We start from the raw sequence: 12,464 nt of genomic DNA, 5'->3' as shown, positions 1-12,464 counted from the left end.
TATATACTTCTTATATCTGTTTTATATTAGTCAAACAATCATATGCATTCCAATAATAGACATCATTCCAAAGTGTTACAACAGAAAAAATCATCTTGCATGAATAACAATTTCAACCAAAGGAGAAATACAACATCATGAATGTTTTTTCAATTTTAGCTTCAAAAGTCTTAAGAGTTTAAAAGACATTTTATTGTAAATATATGAATCAACAACTTCTTAATTTGTATTGATAATGCAGTGATTTTTTCATTGGCAATTCAATAAAAATCCAATGGTAAATAAATTAACAATTGATTACTAATAGATTACGATCCGTTGTTAAAAAGTTTGACGGTAAATTTTTACCGACTTTCAAATTCGTTAGTAATACTAGCGGATTTATTAACGGAGTTTTCATTATTATTACCGACAGATTCCAAATTACTAACAAATTTTAAATCTGTTAGTATAAAAGAAAAATAATTTATTAACATATGTGAAATCCGTTAGTAAATTATTAACGAATTGCATTCCATTAGTAAATTTATTAAGAATTTAAATAATTTTTTATTAATTTAATAAGACTTAAAATTATATTATTATTGTTATTAAGTTTTTAATTTATATTCAATATTTATTAGAAATACATAGAAAGTGCAAATAAAAAAAAAAACAAATAGTACAAAATGAGAGAAAATAATAAAAAAGAAAGAAAAAAGAGAAAAATAAAGAAAATGATAGAAAAATAAAAATTATGAAAAAGAAGAAAGAATGAGAGTTGAGTAAAAAGATAATTAGAAAAATGAAAAAAATGAACAAATGATTAGAGAAGAAAATAAATAAAGATAAAATAATAGAAAAATATAGATAGAAAGAAAATGATAGGAGAAAATAATATTAAAAAATTAATATGAATGAAAATTATAGAAAAAATGAAGAAGATAAGAGGAAAGGAAATAAAAAGATGGAAAAGAAAATGGAGAAAATGAAAAATGAAAAAGAGTAATAGAAGACGAAAGAGAATTAGAGAAAATAGGATAAGAGATGAAAGAAAAATAATAGAAAAAAAAATTATGAGATAAAAAAGTGAAATGAAAGAAAGAAAGAAAAAGAATGAAAATGAGAGAAAGGGAAAAAATGGAAGAAAGGCGGATGATAAGATGAACGAATAATAAAAGCAGAGGAGCTGGTGTTATATTTATAAACGCGAATTATTAATAAATTTGTAATTCGTTACTAAAATTTATTAGCAAATCCGTTGGTAACTGAAAAATGTGAGTTGTAAAAAAAAAAAGAAAGAATTTTATGTAGGATTTTATTTTAAATTTATCAACGGATTTACTAGCAGGTAGCATCTGTTGATAAATTTAATATTTTTTTTTACTTATTAATTTGATGATAAAGTTTAGTAACGGATTTTCAAATCCGTTAGTAATTTTTTGGTAATTTGGATTTAGAGCTTATTAGTAATTTAAACACTTTTTAAAATTTACTTAGAGTGTAAACTAATCGTTTTGAAGAGTTCAAATTTAGTCCGTTAAAATTTTTTTAAGTGGAGTATTAATAAGTTCAAATTTGACTCTTTTAGCAAATAAACTTAGACTAGTCAAGTTTTTATTGAGTTTAGTCTCAAATAATTCACCAATAATTTAATTTATTTATATGTGTAATGAGTTTTAGTTTAAAACTAAATAAGTATATATACTGAAACGGCTCGACCCACCTAAATAATTTTTGGAAAGTGCCCACTTTTTACTTGTAGTTTCATTTTCCGTCGATGTGGGACGTCTTCCTACATTAAGTAAGCATAACAATCCGGCCCAAACTAACCCAAATAACTTTTGACCTACTTTCCACTTGGCCCAAAATAGTTAATCCAAGTTATTTAGTAGTTTCGTAATTAACTATTATATACAATTTTGATTTTTCGTACTCTGCCGATGAGAGGGACGTCCCACATCAAGCAAACAGCTGACCTTCACATATACAAATTAGCTCTTAAACTTATAAAGATGAACTCTTAACGATCCAAATATATGCAAGTTTTAATAGTCTAATTACACAATATTAAATTGAACTTTATAAAATTTAAATTTGACTCATAAAAGTATATGTAAGATTTGAATTTATTTCTCTTATATTATTAATTTCAGCCTGCTTAACGAAACTATTTACGAGTTTATTCGCGAGTCTGCTCGTGGTAAACCATGACAGGTCATTTGCGGTGTTAGAAAATTTCATTTTGTAGAAGAGAATCACAGCTGATTGAAATTAAAAATGATATTTGAAGAAATTAGTTAAATTACATATCTATTATATTTGAAAAAGGTAATTACCAAGTTGTGCTCCAAGACACACTTGAATGGTCAAGATATAACAACTTTAGTTTGTTGATCCCTCATTGCGCACCTTTAAAAGCCTCAGAATGAGATCATTATTCCGCGATAAATGTACTACCAATTCTGTGGTAGCATCATTAGAAGAGAACCCCTTATCAACCATTTCATTGATTAATTCTGATGCTTTTGGTAAATCCTCATGCCTGAGAAACCCTTGAATGATGATATTATAACAACAATTATTTGGTAAACATCCTACCTTTTCCATGTCTTTAAATACCTTATAAGCTTCATCCGTTAATCCTTGTTGGCAGAGTCCTTTCATAATTGCATTATATACATAAACATCAGGTTGTAAACCAATTTCAAAAAGACTATAAAAAAGTTCCTTGGCATCATTAATCTTCCCAACTTTGCACATACCATTGATCAGACTGCTATAGATCACAAAATTAGGCTTCAACTCACTTTTCTCCATTGCTTTCAATAGGGTGAGTGCCTCATCGAGATTCCCCTGTCTACACAAGCCATCAATCATAATTGAGAAGGTTACTATATTTGGCTGTTGACCATGAGAGCACATATCCTTAAAGAGCACTTTTGCAGTTTGGGGCCTCCCTGCTTGAAACATACCCTTTATAAGAGTATGATAGGTAAAAGCATCAGGAACTAAACCTTTATGAGATATTTCATAAAAAATCTGCTTTGCATCATCTATCATTTTGCACTTACAATATCCATTGATCAAAATGTTGTAGCTAAAAATGCCAGCTATTTCATTGGTCACCATCAGATCAAATAGCTTTCTAGCCTTATCAATTTGGCTGCCTAGACAATATCCATCCATCAATGAATTATAAGTGACAACATCAGGTTCCACACCTCTTTGAATCATTATTTTGATTATACTCTCTGAATTTGAAACCAGTCCTTTCTTACAAAGAGTGTCGATCAATATATTGAAGGTAAAAACATCAGGGGATATGTTCCTCCCCACCATTTCTTTCAACAAGGACAAAGCTTCCTTGAATTGGTCTGAAATGCAAAGACCATCGATTAAGGAATTGTAAGTGACCACATCAGGCTCTACACCTCTTTGAATCATTACATTGAATGTATTTTGAGCCTCTGAAACCATTCCATCCTTACAAAGAGCATCAATCAATACACTGAAGGTGTAAACATCAGGTGATATGTTCTGCTCCACCATTTCATTCATCAAGGCTAAAGCTTGGTTCTTTTGGCCTAATTTGCAAACACCATGAATTAAACTAGTGTAAGTGATGACATCAGGTGAAATGCCCTTATTCCTCATTTGAGAGAAGAGCTCTAAAGCCTCACCAACTAGCTCATCTTTGCAAAGGGCGTCAATGATTGCACTGTATGTCACAACATTTGGCTCACAACCTCTATCAGTCATTCCCTTTAGTAGCCCAATAGCCACATTTGTTTTCCCAAATTTACACAATCCGTTTACTATCACATTGAAAGTACGAACATTAGGTTGATAACCACGTGCAACCATATCATCGAAAAATTCCACTGCTTTGTCGATTTTACTCTCTATACAAAGCCCATTAATTAAGGTAGTAAATGTCACAACGTCAGGCTCCAATCCGAATTTGAGCATCTTACCAAAAACAGAGAAGCCAAAATCCACAAGATGTAAACGGCAGAAGCAATTAATTAAGATGTTAAGAGAATAAACATCGTGAGAGATTCCTAGCAATTCAATTGTTTTGGACATGGAAAAGACAGTGTGATATTGTTTCATTTTCACAAGGGCAGATAAGAATCTACAAAATTGAGCCCTAGAAGGAAGAGGATGCATATGAATTACATGATTAAAGGAAGCAATGGCATCATGAAGGCGGGTAAAAGAAGCAGATTTGAAGATATTTGTCAAGAAGCGTGCATCTTCAAGTGTGGAAGTAGAAGAATGGCAATAATTGGTAAATAAGAATAGGAATGGAGATTGAATGGTACCAATTGCCCCTTGTAGCTGAAGATGGAAGCTCCTGCTCTTCCTCCTCCAAGGCATCTTCATCATCATCGATCTCTCGTCAGTTGTTTTTAGGGATGGATCGGAGATTGGGAATGAGGACAGGAAATAGAGAATTGGAAAAGGAAGGCTCTCTGCCTGCGGGTAAAGTGGTAAGGATAACAAAAGGAAATTGGGAAAGGAAATGCATTACTGTTTATATGCACCACATTTTGTAATTTTTTATTAATTTTTGATATAAAAATATTATACTATATTCTATAAAAGACGGTTATATAAAAAATTAATTTTATTTTTAATATTAATAAAATTCATGAAAATTATAATTAATTTTAGCTTATATAATTTTTTATTATTAATTATTTTATTTTAGTATAATAAAATTAAATTTAGTGAATATAGTGAAACAAACACTAAAATTCAGTAATTGCAAATAAAAATTACTTGTGTACACTAAAATGCATTTCCTATTCTCTCATAACCAACTCCCTAACTTATTTTGACGTTAACTTTATTTCTCAATAGATAACTTATTAAATTAAGAAAAACTAGATATATAGTTACGCCTCTAAACTTTATTAAAAAATTTTTATAGTAGTTTAAACTTTTTAGAGCATCCTACGATATACTTAAACTATTCAAAATGCAAATAAAATGATCTTATAATCTTAATATAAAATAGTATGGAGTATAAAAGTATGGACATATATCCACAAACATTAAATTATTATCTAATTTCACTTTTAACAATCACTTAGTTATAAAAAAAATAATTATACACAATGCATAAATTTTGAAATTGAAGTTCACCGTATATGTTTTACACTAAAAAAAAAATCTTCATACTAAATTAAAATTGATTTAGAAATATTGTAAAAGGTTCGTGCTATATTAAGATTGTGATACTATTTTAACTTCACTTATAAATAATTTAGATATGTCATGACACCTTTTTAAAGTTTAGAGTGCTACAAATGTATGCCATTAAAAAATATGAACTGATATGGCATTGCATACAATAGTTTATTAATATTTAGCAAATAAAATTTTCTTGAGTGAGTTAAGTACTTTCATATATTTTACTTATAATTTAGATTTTGTTTTATTTTTAAAATATTATTTCTATTTGAATAATATTTAGAAAATATTTTTTAACAAAATAATTTATTTTCTTTTATTTAATTTCAATTCAAAAATAAATTTTATTAACTAATTTATATGAAGGTGTTAATAAGATGCTCAAATGCGAGAATAACTTTTTCTTTTGAAAATAAAATTTTATTTTCTTTAGAATGACTTAATTTTTTATATGAATATGAAAATATTTTTTATTGATTAAATTTTCAAAGTGTTTCAAATAGCCAAAAATATGAATAACACTACAAGAAAAATATTCATAGAAAAAAATTATCATTAAATATTAAAAATTGATCATTAAAATTATTAACAATCATTTCATTTGGTCATTAATGTAAATTGTTATTAGAGATTTTCTCGTTAAAAATTTTTAATAAGGATATTGTATATTAATTATTAATATTAATTATGATGACACTCTAATCAATCATTAAAACTATAATAATAATAATAAATTTGTCTTTTGTTAATGATAATTAATATAATCGTAAAAAAAATTAATAACGACAATAAAAATTGTCATTAAAATTTAAATAAAGAATTATTACTTTTCTATATAATAAATTTAAAATTTAATAATAAAAATAAGTAAATATTGATAATAATTAAGTACATATTTTTTTCGGCAAAAATAAAAAGTTCAATTTGTACTCATTGTGAGTTTACATAATTTATAAATTATATTACTTGTTAATTTAGACTCATTGTGAGTTTACATAATTTATAAATTATATTACTTGTTAATTTAGAGTAACTTTCGGTGATACCTCTCCAATAAAATTTAGAAAAAATATCAATATTCTCTATTTTAATAAAAATAATTCACAACGGTACTAAAATTTAACATAACAATAAACATTTATCATTTACATCATTAATCATGTCTTTTTTTTTTAAAATAATATTAAAAATTAAAAAAATAAAATCTAAAACCTTTCAAATTTACTCGACTCGACTTATCGAGTGCATTATTCATATATCATTAATTAAAAAAAAATGCATTTATTATCATTGTTGTTTCTTGTTTTTTTATTGTTTACTTAATAGGGTTGCATTTTTTACTTTTTACTACTTATTGAAAAATATTTTTGAAATCAAAAAAATCATAAATCGAAAACTATAAATATTGGTTTCTAATTACATATTCTATTAAACCATTATTTTTACTAGTTAATTTGCTGACGTGTCTTCCACTACTAACAAAAAAATCTTATACAATATCTCATTCTTCTCTTTTTCTCTTTTCTTTCACGCTAATGGACTCGCAACTCCTACTACTCACCTCTCATAACCCTCCTCTCTTCCAACTCCACCTTTCATTCAAAACCCACAAACATGGAGAACTGTTCACTTCAGTTAATTCATACAATCACTCCTCTCCTGTAAAGCCTATTGTTCATTTCATCTACTGATTTTTCCTTAGTTTTTGGATCTAATATTCATTCTTGACCAGATCCTCTATAAATAAATTCTCTTTCTGATGTGAGATTGTCCTTTTTTTCTGTTCTCTTGCTCTGCACTTTTGATTTTGCTATATTACTTCACTTTTCAAAGGTGAAAACCCAAACTCTATTAGCTAAATAAGAAGAGTTGTACATTGCAGATCTCATTCTCCTCAATAATAAAGCGTTATTTGGTGTTGAACTAACTATGGAAACATGCCTTAGCTTCCCCTTCTTCACTTTCTTGTTCTAAGTCCTCATTTCTGTTGTCAAATTTCAGTTTAACCTTTGAAGGGCCTTTCCTAATTTTGCTTTTTCTCTTGGAAAATACTATCCACTTATGCTAAGAGGACATACAACACTTGGGTCTTAGCTTCCTCTTTGAATAATGGTAGCAAAATGACGCATTTTAGATCCATTTGCATGGGAGTAGAATTAGAAGCAAATATGTTCTCTGCTCAATTCACTTCATATAGTATAATAATAAGGCAAAACAAAAGCTTTCAGGTTGAGTAAGACTCAAAAATAAGAAAAGTAATTGCTGCTCTTCACCTTTTGATATTTTCCATACATGGCAATAAATCATCTGACACTTAGAAAAACTATGTACAAGTGCAGATTGTTATACCAGAATGATGAATTCAAAATGAGAGGAAAAAAAAGGAATACGTAAGAAGAGAGCAGGCACAATTTCTCTCATTGTATACATAAAACTGGAGTCTTAAGATTCTTTTTTTGTTTTTTTTTCAACTTATTGCAGACCAATGCAGTATTGGAACAGATTCAGCAAAGCTAATCTGCTTATACAACCTGAAAACTTGAGTTTAGTGCTAATCCTAAACAGTTTCTCGTAAAAAGCAAAAGCAACTAACAACACTATAGGAAATAGATTGAAGTACCAATAACTCACATTACAACGAAGACCTCTTGCATCTGCTGATCAAGTGTTGATTGTTAAAATCACTTAACATTTATGCATTTAGTGCCTCATAACAATTACGTAGTTTGCTTAGAATGAGTTCATTATTCCGCGATAAATGTACTACCAATTCTGTGGTAGCAGCATCAGCAGAGAACCCCTTATCAACCATTTCATTGATTAGTTCTGATGCTTTTGGTAAATCCTCATGCTTGAGAAACCCTTGAATGATGATATTATAACAACAATTATTCGGTAAACATCCTCCCTTTTCCATGTCTCTAAAAATCTTATATGCTTCATCTATTAATCCTTCTCAGCAGAGTCCTTTCATAATTGCATTATATACATAAACATCAGGTTGTGAACCAATTTCAAAAAGACTAGAAAAAAGTTCCTTGGCATCATTAATCTTCCCAACTTTGCACATACCATTGATCAGACTGCTATAGATCACAAAATTAGCCTTCAACTGACTTTTCTCCATTGCTTTCAATAGGGTGAGTGCCTCATCGAGATTCCCCTGACTACACAAGCCATCAATCATAATTGAGAAGGTTACTATATTTGGCTGTTGACCATGAGAGCACATATCCTTAAAGAGCTCTTTTGCAGTTTGGGGCCTCCCTGCTTGAAACATAGCCTTTATAAGAGTATGATAAGTAACAGCATCAGGAACTAAACCTTTATGAGACATTTCATCAAAAATCTCCTTTGCATCATCTATCATTTTGCACTTACAATATCCATTCATCAAAATGTTGTAGCTAAAAAAGTCAGCTATTTCATTGGTCACCATCAGATCAAATATCTTTCTAGCCTTATCAATTTGCTTGCACAGACAATATCCATCCATCAATGAATTATAAGTGACAACATCAGGTTCCACACCTCTTTGAATCATTATCTTGATTATATTCTGTGCATTTGAAACTAGTCCTTTCTTACAAAGAGTGCCAATCAATATATTGAAGGTAAAAACATCAGGGGATATGTTCCTCCCCACCATTTCTTTCAACAAGGCCAAAGCTTCCTTGAATTGGTCTGAAATGCAAAGACCATCAATTAAGGAATTGTAGGTGACCACATTAGGCTCTACACCTCTTTGAATCATTACATTGAATGTATTTTGAGCCTCTGCAACCATTCCATCCTTACAAAGTGCGTCAATCAATACACTGAAGGTATAAACATCTGGTAATATGTTTTGCTCCACCATTTCATTCACCAAGGCCAAAGCTTGGTTCTTTTGGCCTAATTTGCAAACACCATGAATTAAACTAGTGTAAGTGATGACATTAGGTGAGATGCCCTTATTCCTCATTTGAGAGGAGAGCTCTAAAGCCTCACCAACTAGCTCATCCTTGCAAAGGGCGTCAATGATTGCTCCGTATGTCACAACATCTGGCTCACAACCTCTATCAGCCATTCCCTTTAGTAGCCTAATAGCCACACTTGTTTTCCCAAATTTACACATTCCGTTTATTATCACACTGTAAGTATAAACATTAGGTTGATAACCACGTGCAACCATATCATCGAAAAATTCCACTGCTTTGTCCATTTTACTCTCTATACAAAGCCCATTAATTAAGGTAGTAAATGTCACAGTGGTAGGCTCCAATCCGAATTTGAGCATCTTACCAAAAACAGAGAAGCCAAAATCCACAAGATGTAAACGGCAGAAGCAATTAATTAAGATGTTAAGAGAATAAACATCGTGAGAGATTCCTAGCAATTCAATTGTTTTGGACATGGAAAGGACAGTGTGGTATTGTTTCATTTTCACAAGGGCAGATAAGAATCTATTAAATGGAACCCTAGAAGGCAGAGGATGCTTATGAATTACATGATTGAAGGAAGCAATGGCATCATCAAGGCGGGTAAAAGAAGCAGATTTGAAGTTATTTGTCAAGAAGCGTGCATCTTCAAGTGTGGAAGTAGAAGAATGGCAATAATTGGTAAATAAGAATAGGAATGGAGATTGAATGGTACCAATTGCCCCTTGTAACTGAAGATGGAAGCTCCTGCTCTTCCTCCTCCAAGGCATCTTCATCATCATCGATCTCTCGTCAGTTGTTTTTAGGGATGGATCGGAGATTGGGAATGAGGAAAGGAAATAGAGAATCGGAAAAGGAAGGCTCTCTGCCTACGGGTAAATTGACAAGGATAATGCATTACTAGTTGTTTATATGCACCACATTTTGTAATTTTTTATTAATTTTTCATATAAAAATATTATTCTATATTCGATACCTAATTAAAGGCGGTTATATAAATAATTAACTTTATTTTTAATATTAATAAAATTTCATGAAAAACATAATTAATTTTAGCTTATATAATTTTTTATTATTAATTATTTTATTTTAGTATAATAAAATTATTTTTTACCAAGCTTTACTCTTATAAGAATTGTTTAAAGCATTTTTATTTTGACATTTATTTGAATAATATTACAATTTTAATTAATATAATAAAAAATTAATATATAAAATTATTTCAAAATAATAAATTTTGAAATGCTCAAACTCACCACATATATTTCGCATTTTCAATTTTATTTGTTATTAATATTAACGTAAATTTATAATATATAAATTTTTTTCTTTAGATTTAATATACAGTATATTGTATTATAAATTATAAGAAATTATTTTTAAAATATGAATATATTTATGTACAAAATGTCATAAAAGTTAAAAAATTAAATTAAAATAGTAAAATCCATTAAAATTATAAATATTTTATTTATATGATCACATAATAAAATTTAAATTAAAAAATTAAATTAATGTGTGAAACTAATCATAAACATACAAAATTATCAAAAATTTAAATACTTTAAAATCTATTCTTTATTTTTATAAAATAGTATAGAGTATTAATACTTTTATTTTTATATCTATTTATTATAATATTAAAAAAATAGTTTTTATATGGATTTAATATTTTCTTCATTGTTAAAAATTATTAACATGAATTATTTATTGTGAAAAAGTTTTAGCGACAAACTCAAATATTCATCATTATAAAATTAGTATTTTAATAATTATAATAAATTTAAATTTTAATTTAAATTGAAAACTAATATAATTAATTAAATATTTTTAAATAATAATAAAATACAATAAACTTATAATTATTAAATATAATTTTGGCAATTTAAATAATAATAATAATTTCTTAATTATTTACCTTTAAATTATCATTTTTATATCTTAAATTCTAATACTATCATTTATAGACATGTATAAGATAAACTCAAGTATATATATATATATATATATATATATATATATATATATGTATATATATATATATAAACTAAAATGCTTTTCAATCTCCATGGTACAATATTATATAATTAATAATTTATATTAATTTAAAAAAAATATCATAAGAGAGATAATAAAATAAATATGTCATAAACTACTTAATTCTGATAAATATATTTTATGAGAAATAAAATTTTAATATTGAAAAGTGTTCGGCTTCATAGTTGAAAGGTCGAAAACTCTTGAATACCGAGATTCAAGGTGCTAAATGGGTCTTGAGACCTCAAGATTTAAGCCTCTAGGCTAATATTAACAGGAGGTTTCAACCTTAGGATTGAAACTTAAGGGTGACGACTACCGAAGGCTTCAACCCGAATAGACCATATTATTCAAATCACAAAGTTATACGATAATTAGGACTCCAAATCATATACAAATAAAATGTCCTCATTAAAATTCTACAATCTAGGATCAAGATAGATTTCAAAAAAAAATTCTAGTCTTTCCAAGTGTCATATATGTTAAATCATCTTTTAATCAAACTATTTTTATTTTGAAATTTTTGATAAACTACTTACCGACTTAAATATTAAAGAGATTGTGTACAATCAACCATTTCATATTTATTTATTTTATAAATTCATACCTGACATTATATTCGCGGAGAATATCAGTACACCATTACTAAAAACGGTTATTGATATTAATTACACTACATTTTACATGTATTTTAAGATAAATCTATACATGGATTTACTTGAATTTATATTTTACTAAGTAAAATCAATCTTTATTCATATTGTTTACATAAAAGTTGAAACATGATAAAATAAAGATTTTTTTATTTTTTTAAATTAAATAATTTTAAATTCTGTGTAAATTAAATTTTAGCAAGTATCGTTAAATGTATATAAAGTACGTTTGGAATAAATCTTAAAAAAAATAGTGTTTCTCTAACATATTTTCAGAGAGTAATTATTAACAGAGTAAAAAAAAATTATAATAATTAATGATATTTGATATAAGGTTAATAAAAAAATTTGAATAAAGTTATATAAATATCTGTTATTATATATTTTTTTAGAAAAAACTAAAATTTGACTCAAAATTCTAGACTACCTCTTACTACATTAGAGTTATTTGTTTCATTTTCCTAGTTTCATAAATTATTTTATTTTTTAAAAAAATAATCATTAGTTTTTTCCCTTTTATAAATTAAATGTATAATTTTTTTCAGTAGAAAAAGTTTATTTTTTATTTTTTATTTTGCAATGATTCTATTTAATGTATGTGTTTAATAAAGCAGTTAATGAATAACTTAGTTATATTGAAAAATGATATTTTAAGCATTATACATAAACAGTC

At 27.4% G+C, this 12,464-nt stretch overlaps 1 protein-coding gene across 1 annotated transcript; it reads right to left on the bottom strand.

The window, feature by feature from the left end:
• Window positions 1-2,364: 2,364 nt before the first annotated feature.
• On the bottom strand, window positions 2,365-9,975 carry LOC110622584 (pentatricopeptide repeat-containing protein At3g06920-like). The gene is made up of 3 exons (XM_043959863.1): window positions 8,140-9,975; window positions 7,949-8,043; window positions 2,365-4,479 (listed from the first exon to the last, which is right to left on the bottom strand). Exons 1-3 carry the CDS (start codon window positions 9,881-9,883, stop codon window positions 2,365-2,367), a joined length of 3,954 nt encoding a protein of 1,317 aa, XP_043815798.1. The 5' UTR covers window positions 9,884-9,975.
• Between the last annotated feature and the right edge of the window lie 2,489 nt (window positions 9,976-12,464).

Source organism: Manihot esculenta, chromosome 9 (genome assembly GCF_001659605.2).
Source record: "Manihot esculenta cultivar AM560-2 chromosome 9, M.esculenta_v8, whole genome shotgun sequence".
In the NCBI taxonomy this organism is placed as follows: Eukaryota; Viridiplantae; Streptophyta; class Magnoliopsida; order Malpighiales; family Euphorbiaceae; genus Manihot; species Manihot esculenta.
Note: the sequence above shows the minus strand (reverse complement) of the source record. Positions and strands in the feature narration are given on the sequence as shown.